Source organism: Cervus canadensis, chromosome 27 (assembly GCF_019320065.1).
Source record: "Cervus canadensis isolate Bull #8, Minnesota chromosome 27, ASM1932006v1, whole genome shotgun sequence".
In the NCBI taxonomy this organism is placed as follows: domain Eukaryota; kingdom Metazoa; phylum Chordata; class Mammalia; order Artiodactyla; family Cervidae; genus Cervus; species Cervus canadensis.
In genome coordinates, this window is record NC_057412.1 from 36,447,576 (window position 1) to 36,464,840 (window position 17,265).

The window sequence follows — 17,265 nt, forward strand, 5'->3', positions numbered from 1 at the left end:
TATACACATATATATATACATATATATTATGTATATCTATATATATATATCTATATTAACAAAACATATATTCTTTTTAAACAAATGACTCTTTTAAGGCATATTTATTAACAAATGTATGTGTATATATATATATGTACATATATATGTACATATACATACATAACAAACATATGTATACATACATAACAAATGTATATATATATACATATATACATACATATATACATACATACATATATACATACATACATATATACATACATAACAAATGCATGCATATATATACACATATACATACATAACAAATGCATGCATATATATCCATATATACATACATATATATTATGTATGTACATATGTATGTATATATATCCATATATATGTATATCATATATATACATAATATATATGGATATATCAATAGATTTATTACAAAGAATCTCTATATTATCAAAACATATATTCTTTTTAAACAAATGACTCTTTTAAGGCATATTTATTAACAAATGACACAAATCATTTTAGTTAGCTAGATGAAACTGCACTTTAGTTCTCAGACAATACACACTTTATACAGTATGAAAATATTTCAATCAAATTAGGAGACTACTGCTTGCTGTCATCCCCCAATCTTCTTCCCAAATCAAAGATAATGATATCATTCCCAACATAATCCAAAAGTTCTGTTGTCTCTAGATTTTCATTTATTAACTGAACCATTAAATTGTAGAGTTGTAGGTATACATTGGTGATGTTATTGGTAAAGAACCTGTCTGCCAGTGCAGGAGACCCAGGTTCCATCCCTAGGTTGTGAAGATTCCCTGGAGGAGGGCATGGCAACCCACTCCAGTATTCTTGCCTGGAGAATTCCATGGCAGAGGAGCTTGGCGGGCTACAGTCCATGGGGTCGCACAGAGTCAGATAAAACTAAAGTGACTTAGCATGCACAGGTATACATTGTTTGAAAAGTATTGTGGTTGTATAGCTTTGGCTTTAGTAAGGTCTTTCTGAAAATGTTAAGAATTTAATTTGCCTGCAAGAAGATTTAAAAAACAATGAAAGAAAACAAACATTTTAAGGAATCTCACATAGAAGCTCATCTGTAATCTACTTAATGTTACCTGACAGGATTCTAGACTTTTACAGCTTACACAAATGTTTCAAATTGTTTTATATATGTTCACAGGCTAGTCATCTGACTTAAATTGTCATTGTGGGAAAGAATTTAATATGTTTCTGTCATTTCATATATATATATCTGCTTTAACTTCCTCATCTGCATTAATGAGATACCACCAACATTCACTTACATTGGACAAAATGAATTTGGTTCAGTCTTGCTCATATATGCAATTTTTCTCTTTTATTAAAAAATATTTCTAAAAAAGAAGACACAAACAGGAGCAGATATACACAGGAACTAAAAGTGAGGCAAAAATGTAAGGCAAGCATAATAAGCTAAAAGAGTTCTCTTTTCCCTTAAAAAATCCTATATTTAATCTATGCTAAAATTCCTCAGGAGAGATCATTGACAGGCGAAATGAACCAAGAAGGACTATTCAATTTTATTATTAAGAAAAGAAAATGCATCAGAATGTGCATATTTCAATGCTATATTTAATTTTCTCCACAAGAAAAACTAAAGAGAATTTTTTCTATGGAGATTTTTTAGAAAAAAACTAAATTGAACTGAAAGAAAAAGGAGAGGAAAATTCCTTGATTTTATCTGCTAATATTTCCAAACAATTCATCAAGAAAACTTAAAAGTATATTATATTTATTTATATTTTATCTCCCAGGTTTAAATTATATTCTATTATCTGAAAATATGCCCAAACACTTACTTTTCTGTTTTTCATTTTTTGGACTAGTGTAGGGAAAACATAAAGCATCTACTATTCCTGGCAACTCAGACATGGGTGCTTATTCCATGAGAATAATCTATTCTGCAAGGAAGACTTTCTTTTTGATATTAGGGGACAATAAAGGTTATTTTCATTCTAAGGCCTTATTCAAGTCAATTGTATATCATTTAAGTTGAAACTGTGGCTAAAAAGTACACGCAAACCTAATAAAATTTTATATTACACTCTTATTTAGTGAAATATAGGTTTAAGACTCCAAAAGGACTTTGCAACACCTAAATGTGAAAATCCCCTATTAGAAGTAATACAGTAGTTATATCCATATATTAAACAAACAAACACATATATACACAAACGTATGTCCTGAACTATTAGTTATTTTAGTAAAACTTTTGTTTTTAATTCAACTTTCCAAATCATTTCTATTTAGTCTTATGTTGGTCTACTGCTATACTTAATCTGTGTTTATGCTCAGCACTATACAACTCTTTGCAGCCCCATGGACTGTAGCCCACCAGGCTCCTCTGTCCATGGGATTTTCCAGGCAAGAATACTGGAGTAGGTTGCCATTTCCTACTCCAGAGAATCTTCCCCACCCAGGGATCAAGCCCACTATCTCTTAACATCTCCTGCATTGGCATGTGGGTTCTTTACCCTAGTGCCACCTGGGAAGCCCTCTTAATCAGTGAGTGAAAGTGAAGTCGCTCAGTTGTGTCCGACTCTTTGCAACCCCGTGGACTGTAGTCCACCAGGCTCCTCTATCCATGGGATTCTCCAGGCAAGAATACTGAAGTGGGTTGTGGTTCCCTCCAAAATTCACATTAGCCTAGGCTTAAAAAGAGCTTTACTGCTGTCTTAGAATAGTATTTCTGGTGTTGCCTCCAATTCTCCATGTAAAGCAGCTTTACCTTTAAAGGGATTGTGGGGGTGAAGTTTCTCACCTATATTTTGATCCATTAGCTATACTTTTTTTTATAAATATAATTCTTCTTTCTCTGAAAATGAATCCTGTTGCTTCTGATATTAAAAAACAAAACAAAAAAACCCACCAAAAACAAAGTACATCATAAGATTTCATCAATAGAATTGATTCTAGCTTTGTTTATGCCAACCAAAATTGTTAACATTGATTGTTCTTACAACTCAAAGAGGAGCTGCCAAAGCCTCACAATGGGTGGAATACGTCTGTGTGTCTGCTTGAATAAAGGAAACATATTCTGACAATTATAGCACCAAAGTTACCAAGAATTTTAGAACCAGTGCTAATGAAAATGCATTCATATATCCTGCAAGACTTTATGTTTAAAAAGGTCAACTTTGTTTTTTTTTTGTCCAGAGGTCTGAATTTGATTAAAATTGGCTGGAGGACAATGTGTTTGATCTATTTCTGGACTAAGTATGAACTGTTCCCATTTCAAATGCTTCTAGCCCTTGTTTCATTTTTCTTCTTCAGACATTTTTTCTTCTATATGTGTGTGTGTTGTGGTTGCTTTTTTCTGGTTTTATATGATGGTTACTCTATCAGACTCTTCACTATGTCCAGATTTGTCTAAAAATTTAGAATCATGTTAAGACGTCATACACACACACAAGATTATACAGGAAGGAATAGTGTATCCCAGACTTTTAAAAGTGTACCCCGTCAGTATAACTGCAGGGATTTTCTGGCTACAGTATTCAAATAAGGTTTTAGGCTCTGTATTTCACATATAAGCACAAGTAACTTCTGACAGTAAATTTTTAACTAATTACAATGTACCCATCCATGTAAGATAATTGCAATAAAAATGCTTAGTAGTCATTCTGGTACCTTTGTTCATAATTAATCTAAAATTGACATTAAATGCTTCTACAGTACATACATTGGCATAGAGAAATTTGATAAACATTGAATTATTTATAAGTGTACAATATAATTCCTACTATACAAAATCATTTCAAAAGAAACAATGGACAGGTAAACACAAAACAGGAAGCTAATTTTGCATTAAAACATGTTTTACTGTCTCTTAATGGCCAACCCATTATCAGCACCCAAGAATAAGGACTAAACTCATTTATTTAGGATAACCTCTATCTGCATATTTTACATTTAAAACAAATAAGCCGTTGCTATTTTTTTAATGAGCGAACCTCAAAATCATAGAAATTTAGATCCAGAAAAGACTATACATATTATTTTGTTCCCCATCTTTATTTTAGAAACTGGAATAATTTAGTGATAGATTCACAGTAAGTATCAGTCTTCATAACTGCCATACCCAGAGTCTATTTACCATTCAATGCTGCTGCTCTTATAATGTAATTAATACTATTATCACCAATAACTAGGAATATTTATACTTCCATTTATGTACTAAGGTTATCATTGCTCTTGAATTCATGAAATAAGAATTTTAAAAAATACTTTCTTTAAATAAGTTTAGAGTAAATAAAAACATTCACTACTATTATTAAAATAAAATAAATTTTAATTATAGGGCAAATTTTAAAATAGATTTATGTAATAAAATGTTGTATTCATAGTATTGGTTACTTAATTATGCTTTAGATTTTTACATGTGGTAAAATATTTAATCTATTTCATTGCTTCATTAGAATACAAAGATAATGACATACACATGTTCACAATTTGCACTATGTATTTAGTCAATAAAATAGTGCTTGCTGTTTAAAATGTGGAGCAATGTACTTTTTCTTCTATATATCAAGGTGACTAATTGGGTAAAGAAATATAAATTATTGGCGTCTCTAAGTTCAGTTCAGTGCAAATGCTGTCATGTCCGACTGTGACTCCATGGACTGAGGCACGCCAGGCCTCCTTGTCCATCACCAACTCCCAGAGCTTACTCAGATTCATATCCGTCGAGTCGGTGATGCCATCCAACCATCTCATCCCCTGTCGTCACCTTCTCCTCCTGCCTTCAATCTTTCCCAGCAAAAGGGTCATTTCCAATGAGTCAGTTCCTCCTATCAGGTGGGCAAAATACTGGAGTTTCAGCTTCATCATCAGTCCTTCCAATGAACATTCAGGACTGAATGTTCTTTGGAACTTCCTTGAGGATGGACTGGTTGGATCTCTGTGCAGTCCAAGGGACTCTCAAGAGTCTTCTCCAACACCACAGTTCAAAGGCATCAATTCTTCAGCACTTAACTTTCTTTATAGTCTGACTCTAACATCCATATACAACTACTGTGTATGGATAGCTTTGAATAGACAGACTTTTGTTGGCAAAGTAATGTCTTTACGTTTTAATATGTTGTCTAGGTTGATCATAAATTTTCTTCCAAAGGGCAAGAGTCTTTCAATCCCATGGCTTCAGCGACCATCTGCAGTGATTTGGGAGTCAAATAAATAAAATAAAGTGTGTCACTGCTTCCATTGTTTCCCCATCTATTTGCCATGAAGTGATGGGATCAGATGCCATGATCTTAGTTTTCTGAATGTTGAGTTTTAAGCCAACTTTTTCACTCTCCTTTTTCACTTTTTTTTTTTTTTTTTTAGGTAAAAGCAAAGATAGCTTTATTGGGAAACCTGACAATCCTGGGGAGAAGCTGGACTCATGTTCCAAAGAACCAAATCCATTGCTGATCAGAGGGCAAGAGATTTTAAAGGGGAATTTCAAGAATACACAGGTGGAGAGGGGTGGCTACATGCAGAGGAATACAGTCATGTCTGACAGTCATCTTGAAATTGTTCATGGGTGTTCTGACCAGTGTCCTCTTCTTTGTTTCAAGTACAGTTAATATTCAGTTCCAGGGTCAATTTGTTCCTATTTCCTTGAGATGAACTCTCAGAATTGTGTAGGACAGAGCAGCTTAAGTCATGCCTATAGTCTGGTCATGATGTAATCAACTTCTTCCAACTGATGGGGGCTCCAGTATTAAAGGATATGGCTCAGAAAATGATCTATAGCCCTTGCGTGCTAAGTCACTTCAGTCATGTTGAACTCTTTTCGACCTCATGAACTGTAGCCTGCCAGGTTCCTCTGTCCAAGGGATTCTCCAGGCAAGAATATTGGAGTGGGTTTCCATGCCCTTCCCCAGGGATCAAACCCTCATCTCTTAAGGCTCCTGCATTCACAGGCAGTTTCTTTACCACTAGTGCCTCCTGGGAAGCCCAAGATAGCCCTTGTGAAGGAACTAAAGATCCTCGACTTTAATGGCTGAAGTATTTCATCTTTTTTTTTTTTTTTTCAAAATTTAAGCTTTTTGTTTTGTATTGGAGTACAGCCAATTAACAGTGTAGTGGTAGTTTCAGGTGGACAGTGAAGGGACTTAGCCACACATGTACACGTATCCATTCTTCTCCAAATCCCAGTCCTGTCCAGGCTGCCACATAACACTGAGCAGACTTCCCTGTGCTTACAGCGGGTCCTTGTTGTTATCCATTTTAAATATAGCAGTGTGTACATGACCTTCCCACACAAAATTTCATCTTGTTTGACTGTTTTCCTTTGTTGTTGCATTTTTCTCATTTCTCTGATTAAATCTATTCTTTGACTATAAATGCCTCCAGCTAATCTCAAGTTCACATGGTTACCTGTACTTCTGACCAATAGGCTATAAATCAGAGGTTCCCAGGAACCCTTCTCCTTGGGCCTGATTAATTTGCTACAGTGCAAATTAATCACAGAACTCAAGAAAGTGACTAGATTACAGTCGTATTCTGATGACCAAAAAAATGACATCATTTATAATTATTTCATTGTCCTCAAGATCTGTTGAACTCTGAATCTGGATTTGGTCACTAGGGCAGCATGGTTCTTTGTATCATCTGTCTCTGCCTCCTGAAGTCCTCTTTACCATCTCCAGAAGCTGAAGCAGAAGGTATGTTTAGAGGGGTATGTTCCCAGGAAGATAATTAATGTGGAGTCCAGGCTGATGACATCAAATATACCAAGTCTGTCTCCGTGTTTACTTTGTTCTGGCTCCAGAGAAATAAAACAGTCACTGTGGAATGCCATTCTGTATACCTTGAACTCTTCCATATCAGAGATCCTGTCCCTGGTTTTGTCTTTGGTCTGAAGCTTCTTCAAGGCCCCTTTTTCTCTGGATACGGAGTCTAGATCTTCGATTTTGGAACCAAATCTGGACTCTTGACTCTGGAACCCCAATTTCTTCAGCAAGTTGCTCTCTGGAGTCAATCCCAGGATAGGGGTTTTCTGTGAACGTGTTCTTGAGAGTTTGTAACTGAGAGGAACTGTAGCTGGTACGACACCGTCTGTCTCTTCCATCTTGAATCTTCTCTTTGGGGGAGGCATGGTCTTTGCTTGAGCCTAAGTTCTTCTTGGGTCTCTCCAGGAATCCATGCCTTGCTCTTCGATTCTGAAACCATATCTGGATCCTAGACTCTTCAGTGTTGATTTCCACGGCAAGTCTCTGTTTGGCAGTATAGCCGGGGTAAGGGTTTTGGCTGAACGCCTGGACGAGGATCTTCAACTGCTCTTCTGTGAACGAGGTCCGGCTGTGCCTACACTTTTTTGTCGCCACGGTCTTGTCTGAAGGACTGTCTTGAGCCATCTGAAAGAGAGCTCCCAAGTCTGGTTCCAGCAGAAGGCACTCCTTTTTCACTTTCATCAAGAAGCTCTTTAGTTCTTCTTCACTTTCTGCCATAAGGGTGATGTAATCTGCATATCTGAGGTTATTGATGTTTTTTCCTGCTCTTGATTCCAGCTTGTGCTTTATCCAGCCTGGCATTTCACATGACGTACTCTGCATGTAAGTTAAATAAGCAGGGTGACAACAAACAGCCTTGATGTACTCCGTTCCCAATTTGGAACCAGTCTGCTGTTCCACGTCCAGTCCTAACTGTTGCTTCTTGACCTCTACACAGTTTTCTCAGGAGGCAGGTCAGGTGGTCTGGTATTCCCATCTCTTGAAGAATTTTCCAGTTTGTTATGATCCACACAGTCAAAGGCTTTAGAGTAGCCAATAAAGCAGAGTAGATGTTTTTCTGGAACTCTCTTGCTTTTTATATAGTCCAACAGATGTTGGCAATTTGATCTTTGGTTCCTCTTGCTTTTCTCAATCCAGCTTGAACATCTGGAAATTCACAATTCATGTACTGTTGAAGCCTGGCTTGAAAGATTTTGAGCATTACTTTGCTAGTGTGTGAGATGAGTGTAATTGTGCTGTCATTTGTATATTCTTTGGCATTGCCTTTCTTTGGGATTGGAATGAAAACTAACCTTTTCCGGTTCTATGGCCACTGTTGAGTTTTCCAAATTTGCTGGCATATTGAGTGCAGCACTTTCACAGCATCATCTTTTAGGATTTGAAATAGCTGAACTGGGATTTCATCACCTCCACTAGCTTTGTTTGTAGTGATGCTTCCCAAGTCCCACTTGACTTTGCATTATAGGATGTCTGCCTCTAGGTGAGTGACCACACCATTGTGGTTATCCAGGTCATGAAGATCTTTTTTGTATAGTTCTTCTCTGTAATTCTTGTATACAGTTTCTTAATATATTTTGCTTCTGTTAGGTCCATACCATTTCTGCCCTTTATTGTGCCCATCTTTGCATGAAATATTCCCTTGGTATCTCTAATTTTCTTGAAAAGATCTCTAATGTTTTCCCTTCTATTGTTTTCCTCTATTTCTTTGCATTGATCACTGAGGAAGGTCTTGTCTTTCCTTCCTATTCTTTAGAACTCTGTATTCAAATGGGTTTATGTTTCCGTTTCTCCTTTACCTTTAGCTTCTCTTCTTTTCTCAGCTATTTGTAAGGCCTCTTCAGACAACCATTTTGTCTTTTTGCATTTCTTTTTCTTGGAGATGGTCTTTATCACTGCCTCTTGTACAATTTCACAAACCTCCGTCCATAGTTCTTCAGGCAATCTGTGTATCAGATCTGATCCCTTGAATTTATTTGGCATCTCTAAATTATGTACATAATTAAGTAATATTTTTCATTAATTCAATTCTAATTAAGTTGCTGGCTTTAAGAATGAAATCAAAAAAATATTGTCAATAATTTGTTTGTTATCTAGGTACTCTATAATCTCTTACGACCATGTTACATGTAAATTTGCCTGAATTTTTTAAGCACACAGTCTCTAATTATAAATATCTTAAATTAAAAGTAAAAATAATGTATTTTCTATTATTCACAGTCTTTAAATTAGTGAATGTACCACAAAATGATCTTAAATAGCAACATATTTTTGATTCTTCTGAGAAGGCCAAGCATATTTTTAGGAAGATAAGCTGAGCTACAGTTGGTTCAGGGTGTCTTCTTTCAGAACAAAGAATCAAAAAGAAAATCAAGTAATAGTATCCTGAAAAAGAAAGTGTTTATTTTCCTCCGGGAATAAGCAACGCATGCATGCTTAGTCACTTGGTTGTGTCTGACTTTTTGTGACCTCATGGACTGTAGCCCTTCAGGCTTCTCTGGGGGGATTCTCCAGAGAATTCTGGAGGGTTGTCCTTCTCCAGAGGATCTAGCAGACCCAGGTATCAAACCCGCATCTCTTGCTTGGCAGGTGATATCTGTACCACTGAGCCACCTGGGAAGCCCAAGAATAAGCAATCCTATTTTGCAATATGTTATACTTTCTTTATTGACTAAATGAGGACAATTTTGTTTCAGTTAAAATCTACCTTCTCTGTTGATGATACTGACCACAGAAGCAGACCAGAAAAATTAATCAGCATGATAACTGTGTCCAATAATGTCTACAAATTGTGTAACATACCCACAACTAATTGATCCTTGGAAACTAAAGTTTAAGAAAACCTTTCCTGTGGTACAATTATTCACTGTATCAGTTTGAAAGTTTAAGATTATATTCATTGCATTATCTTGACCAACCAACAAAAGTTTAAAATTCAGTAATCTAAATCATCTGAAATATAATCTGACATGTTAATTTTATCAATAAATCTTTAAAGATGAGATTATGAGCTTATTAATTTCCACATTAGCATATGGGTAGTGGATTCTGAAAGAATTATATTAAAAAAATTAGGCAACATATATATGTGATAGACATATATACAGAAATGAAACCTATTGAATTTCTACTTAATGTTAAGAAAAATATGCACACCTCAAAGATATTCAGAATCTATCAGTGCAAACTAGAATAGATCATGTAACTTTATCTCCAGAATTAATTACAACTTATTCCCTATGCTATATCTTTGCTTTACTTACATGTTATATATATATATACATTTTACTACAAAAGCAAGAAGAACATAATTATTACACATAAAATGTTAGTTTCCCAGTAGTATATTCAATATCACTCCAGCTAAATTTTAGTACTTACATACTTCAGGTTTTATATATATATATATATATTTTTTTTTTTCAATTTAATCTCAGAGTTGGGACACAGTTATTTCATGGGGGAAAAAAAAAAAAACATACCAATGAGTTCTTTTTCCTCCTGGATCCTCAGATGTGATGTCGTAAAAGAAACATTCACACAAGCTTTCTCGACACTAAGGGGAAGTTTCTGATTCAAAAGACACTGAACCAAGAAAATAAGACTTAAGATGAATGGGAAGTCTCCCTCCTTGTTATCACTGGCAGAGTCTCCCAGGGCTATTTATTGCAAATGGGTGAGAAGAGCCATTCCTCTGACTGGACATGATTGTCCACCTACTGGGAAGTCCATTTATAATGTACATATTTCATAGAACATTTATCTGCATAGAACATTTATCCTTTTAGTACTTAACCTTTAGCATATATGTGTAGTGACTCTCATCTATTATGTGTTCCAACTTCATGGACTTTCCTTTGCTACAGTGGAAACTATTCCAATAGACTTTCTTTGGACTCATGAAGATCCTCGGAGTTTGAAGGAAAGTCTCTGGTGAGTCTGTCTCCTTAAATTTTTGATACTACAAGAAAAGTGGATTTTTGCATGTCTTGCAGTTTGCTCAGTTTGGACTGTATAAATGGTTATTGACTACCTTCCAGGTGTGAGCCTCTGGATTTGGGAGACAGGAGGGGATTGTGGGAAAAGTGTGGCATTTGTATTTTTTTAAATATATATTAAGAGTAGCTATGAGTTATTATTTTCCAACTATAAATGAATTCAATGAAAGTGTGAAAGTGTTAGTTGTTCAGTCATGTATGACTCTTTGTGACCCCATGTAGCCTGCCAAGCTCTGCTGTCCATGGAATTCTCTGGGCAAGAATAGCAGAGTGGATTGCCATTTGCTTTTCCAGGGAATTTTCCTGACCCAGTTATTGAACCTGGGTCTCCTGCACTGCAGGCAGATTCCTTGCTGTCTGAGCCACCATGAATGCCCCAAATGAATCCCATACTTTATCTCTAATTTTTGCAGAAATTTTTAAAGTTATTATTACATCTGTGAAAATTGAAGATCAAATTGGCTCAGCTGGTAAATTAACTAACATTCAGCTAATAATTGAAAGGTTCCTGTGTTGAAACCAAGCCTGCTTGACTACCCCATGACTTTTCAGCTTCATTTTAGAAATATATTTTTAGACTAGTGCACTTGAATATTTTATGATTTTCAATAAAGTCATAAGTAACTCTTCCACATGCCACACTAATGTAGTAGTTCAGAATCCGAAACAGGTGATTAAAATTGTGTCTATATTAATCAGTCATAAAAATGAATTAAATATTGCTATATGTGGCAACATTGATGGATCTAGAGATTAACCTAATAAGTGAAGTAAATTACACAGAGAGAGACAAACATTATATGGTATCACTTATATGTGGAAGCTAAGATAATACTACAAAAGATTTTGTTTAAAAAACAGAAATAGACTTTCAGACATAGAAAACAGACTTACAGGTACAAAAGGGAAAGTTGGGGAAGGGATAAATTAGGTGTGTATGACTAACAGATACACACTATTATATACAAAATAGAAAAGCAATGAAGGTTTGCTATATAACATTGGGATCAATATATTCAGTATCTTGTATATTGAAACCTATAATGGAAAATAATCTGAAAAAATATGTGTATAAAACTGAATCACTTTGCTGTATCTGCTAGGCTAGTACAATATTGTAAATTAATTATACTTCAATAAAAAAACAGGTTATTAAATGATCAAAAAGTTATTTCTCATTACACTTTATGTCATTCATAAGGACAGTGAGCACTTTAAAAGAAAGAGAAAGAGAATATATATTAAAGTATATTATTTGCAAACCTTAAATTTCTTTATTAAACAAGAATTGTCATGTTGTTGAAGTCTTAATTTAGATGGTTAATTATTATAAACAAAACTATAAATGAGGTGCATAGGAATGCAGAGACCATGATTTGACACTGAAGTTATTATATTACAAAATTAATACTGCCATGATCTGCGGTTTCCTTAATTTAGCTGTTCCATGCTTCTTTCCTTTATGTAATGGATGATTAATAAATTTAATTATATATTATGATAATATAGTAATATGGTAAAATAAATGGAGACTAAGACCATAATTACTTGTATAGCAAATAATATTATAATTGATTTCTAGTGTTATATATATTTAATTTTTATCTCTTGCTGCTTGCCTATAAAATAATTGCATAATTAATAATTATAGAAGTGACAGCTTAATTTTACTTTCAGGCAATTTACATATGAATCAAATCACTAGAGGTAAAATTCCTAATAAACTTATTACATAAATAAGATATTTGGCACTATCTTTTACGACCTGTAAATTTTAATGAATGACAATATTTAATTAACTTTTTCTCATTTTAAAAAACTGTAGTAGAATAGAAAATACCTACATTGCTCATGCTGTAGGTAAAATTCATTATAAAGCTAATTTAAATTCAAAAACCAAAACAAAATAAAATGTCTAAATATGCTTAATTGACATCAAAATTATCTTGTTTTGTGTTTCCTGAGAAATCTATATGCAGGTCAAAAAGCAACAGTTAGAACTGGACATGGAATAGCAGACTGGTTCCAAATCAGGAAAGGAGTATGTCAAGTCTGTATATTGTCACCCTTTTTATTTAACTTATATGCAGAGTACATCATGAGAAATGCTGGGCTGGATGAAGCACAAGCTGGAATTAAGATTGCTGGGAAAAATATCAATAATCTCAGATATGCAGATGACACCACCCTAATGGCAGAAAGCAAAGAAGAACTAAAGAGCCTCTTGATGAAAGTGAAAGAGAAGAGTGAAAAAGTTGGCTTAAAGCTCAACATTCAGAAAACTAAGTTCATGGCATCCAGTCCCATCACTTCATGGCAAATAGATGGGGAAACAGTGAAAACGGTAACAGACTTTATTTTTTTGGGCTCCAAAATTACTGCAGATGGTGACTGCAGCCATGAAATTAAAAGACGCTTGCTCCTTGGAAGAAAAGTTATGACCAACCAAGACAGCATATTAAAAAGCAGAGACATTACGTTGCCGTCAACGGTCTGTCTAGTCAAAGCTATGGTTTTTCCAGTAGTCATTATGAATATGAGAGTTGGACTGTAAAGAAAGCTGAGCCCTGAAGAATTAATGCTTTTGAACTGTGGTGTTGGAGAAGACTTTTGAGTCCCCTGAATTGCAAGGAGATCAAACCAGTCCATCCTAAAAGGAATCAGTCTTGAATGTTCACTGGAAGGACTGAGGCTGAAGCTGAAACTCCTATACTTTGACCAAGTTATGCGAAGAACTGACTCATTTGAAAAGACCCTGATGCTGGGAAAGATTGAAGGCAGGAAGAGAAGGGGACGACAGAGGATGAGATGGCTGGATGGCATCACCGACTCAATGGACATGAGTTTGCATAAACTCTGGGAGTTCGTGAGGGACAGGGAGGCCTGGCGTGCTGCAGTCCATGGGAACGCAAAGAGTCAGACACCACTGAGCGACTGAACTGAACTGAACATCAAAATTGCTTTCAAAGATTACAATTGCTCAAATTTCCCAGTGGAAAGTTGTTTTTAAAGTTATATACACAAAAATAATCTCTAAGGATTAATGAAATACTAGATAGTTACTGTTTGAACTTATATTTTTGATTCTGAGAATAATAACACTGTTTTGTGGCAGTTAGTGCTCAACAACTTTTAACTGTAGGAAATATTAGTGAACTAAAGTTTATGAGTTACTGGAAATATAAGAGAGAAAACATTACAGTATTTGAATTCAGGCCTCTGAGATATGTTAAACAACATATACTCCATCTAAGGATGAGTATCAATTAATGTTAAGATGGTAAAAGTAAACAGGCACTAGAAATACAGCTTAACCTTTTCTACTACAAGAAATAACCCATCTATGGCTTTTAATGAAGTTGCTGTTGTACTAAATCTTATAAAAACCTCTCAGAATGACATGAATTTTTCCCTTTGAGTTTAGATATATCAATAAACAAAAGTTACCGGAGAAGCTAGTTGCAGCTGAGTTTCTATATAAGATATACTCCTTAAAATGGTAACAAGACTTGGGAATCTTTAGGAAATAGGTTTGGGCTTCCCTTGTGGCTCAGCTGAGAAAGAATCCGCCCGCAATGTGGGAGACCTGGGTTTGTTCCCTGGGTTGGGAAGATCTGCTAGAAAAAGGAAAGGCTACCCATTCCAGTATTCTGGCCTGGGGCCACAAAGAGTGGGACCTAACTGAGAGACTTTCACTTTCAGGAGGTAGGTTTAATAACAATTTAACCAGGCTTAATATTTATGAAATTCATTTAAAAGTATAAGTTTTTGAACATTTTGCCAAAAGATGAAAGAATCAAATGTACTAATTTAATAAGATAACTTTTTAAATCATTTTGTTTTGAAATTTTAATGCCATCTTTCCTTCACACAATATGCTGTTATGTTTATGTTGAAATTTTAATTTAGTGTTTATTTAACTTAATTAGATCAACTTTGGTCTAACTGAGTCGTTTATTTCCCGTAACTGGAAAGGGTGCTGGACCTCAAGGGAGGTGACCTTCTGACAATGTGTACATGAACTGTTTTCATGAATACTTAATGTCTGCAATCCTAAAACCTATAATCATTAACAGCCTTATACTTGAGTCCTGTGTTTTAACATCACTAAATTTGTTCATATATTTATCTGCTTCATTGAATCATGATGTATTTTTTACCCTTTTGCCTTATAGAATCCCAGATCATTTTCATAAAAAGTACATCAAAGAATAATTGGCTACAGAAGGAATAGTTATGAAAGTCTAATTGTATAACTGTAATATAAAGATCTATCTTATTTTAGTAGCATTTTCTTAAAGTATGTTAGTCACTATAAAATAGTCAGTTAAAATCATTTTTACTTGAAATATTTCACCAAAATACCATATGACAAACTGATCAAATACAAAGTAAATTGTACAAATAAAGCTAAATAAGAGCTTAATATGATCAGCACCAAACTTTTCTAATCAAATAAATGGTATTTTAATATTGTTTCTGTCACTTATAATGAACATAAGTTTTTTTTTCATTTCTACTTAAAGCATTATTTTTATATTCTTATTATCCTTTATAGCTCATAATGGGTCATTTTTCTTTTAAGAAATGCATTTTTTCTCTGTTAAGAACTTTTTAAAAAAATCTGATAACATTAAAATATTTGAAAATAAGCACACACTTGTTTATCACTACCCAGTTTATTTTCTACTTACTATATTTCCAAAGTGAAAGCCATCATATTGAAATTCTCTCTGTGCAGCTGTAGATACTTTTATAATCTTATATCATTAGAATTAAAATAAGTTGAATCAACACTGCAACCCAAAATATAGCTGTCATACTTACATAATATTTATTTTTATATTAATCTCAGAATTTTAACAAGACTTTTGAAGATTGAAATCCAGTAAAAACAATATTTGACCCAATAAATGATAATACAAAAGAAATTAACAAAATTCATGGAAAATTAAAAGTAGGTAATTTATGTGGAAACCATGTACCAATCCACATCAAATTCTTAGACACTGTGTATGAAGTATTACATAACTTCATACCACTGTTTAATACACCAAATAGGTTTTTAATATTCATTGAATTTAAAAAGTATTTCATAGTAACTCCAGCATATGAAATCCAGAAGGATGTTAAACATTGGTGAGTCCGTAAGTCTGACATCCCTGGGTAGCTTGGAAGCACTCCGGGAAAAATAATATACCCCTAAGATAACAGATTGTACAGGGGTTGGATTCATTTTTGTTACAGATAACGCCTCTATCAATACTTCTTATACTACCTTAACACTAACACAAGTTTTACAAAGATATAATGATTAAATCACCATCCACAGCTCATCTAATTTAAAAACACAGCCTGTGTTTGTTAGACATTGGGAAGACTATGACATCGCACCTTCCCCTCTTACTTACAACAAATAAATAATCACCTAAAACTAATCCTATTGAGAATTTTTAACTTGATGTCCCTACAACCCATAAAGCAGCTCTAAAAACTCAGCATGATATGGGGGAGACAGAACTCACTGAAGATTAATGAATAAAGATCATAGTCACTGAATTTATAAACTGATATTAGTTGATCCTCTTTAATAAAAAGTACAAAATAGATGAAAAGTAGTAAAGTATCCAAATACAGTTATTTATAGGTCTCAGTCTCTTTTTTCTGCTCTGCCATTCACATTTGTCCCACGCTGACAAGTTGGGCTATAATTTTCAGGTCCTAACTTTATTTCAGTTCTAGCTCTAAACTAACCCATAGATTCCAATAGTCATTGAATTCCAATAGAAGCATTGAAATCCCTTCACAAAGTAACTGAATTTAAAATTATATATATATATATAAAACATATATACATAAAGAGAAAACACTGTTAATAATATTTTAAAAGTTAGTATTTCAAGTAAAAACAAAATTTTTAAAAAGGTTATTGAGGCATGATTAGGGGATAAATGTCTACATATAGTTGATTCACATTGTTGTAGAGTAGAAACTAATACAACATTGTAAAGCAATTATACTCCAATTTAAAAAAAGAGGGCGGGGGGGGGGCTTCCCTGATAGCTCAGTTGGTGAAGAATCTGCCTACAATGCAGGAGATCCTGGTTCAACTCCTGGGTTGGGAAGATTTGCTGGAGAAGGGATAGGCTACCCACTCCAGTATTCTTGGGCTTCCCTTGTGGCTCAGCTGGTAAAGAATCCACGTGCAATACATGAGACCTGGATTCGATCCCTGGGTTGGGAAGATCCTCTGGAGAAGAGAAAGGTTACCCACTCCAGTATTCTGGCCTAGAGAATTCCATGGACTGTATAGTCCATGGGATCCCAAAAAGTCAGATATGACTGAGTGACTTTCACTCACTTCAAAGTGGGGGGGGGGGCAAAATTATCTTCCAAGCTTGAAATTATTTTTCAGCATTCTTCATTTACATTTTTTTTCTCTCTCTGTAGAAGTACTGAGAAAGTCAGATTTAAAATGCTATTAGGGAGGAACTTTGGTGAAG

General features: G+C 34.5%; 1 protein-coding gene across 1 annotated transcript; it reads right to left on the bottom strand.

Moving 5' to 3' along the window:
- Window positions 1–6,860: 6,860 nt before the first annotated feature.
- LOC122428666 (double homeobox protein A-like) lies at window positions 6,861–7,391 on the bottom strand. Its single transcript, XM_043448685.1, has one exon. The coding sequence runs from the start codon at window positions 7,389–7,391 to the stop codon at window positions 6,861–6,863; it is 531 nt and encodes a 176-aa protein (XP_043304620.1).
- Window positions 7,392–17,265: the final 9,874 nt, after the last annotated feature.

Coding starts and splice junctions, on each gene's coding strand:
- LOC122428666 (XM_043448685.1), bottom strand. CDS start 7,391: ATGGCTCAAGACAGTCCTTCAGACAAGACCGTGGCGACAAAAAAGTGT.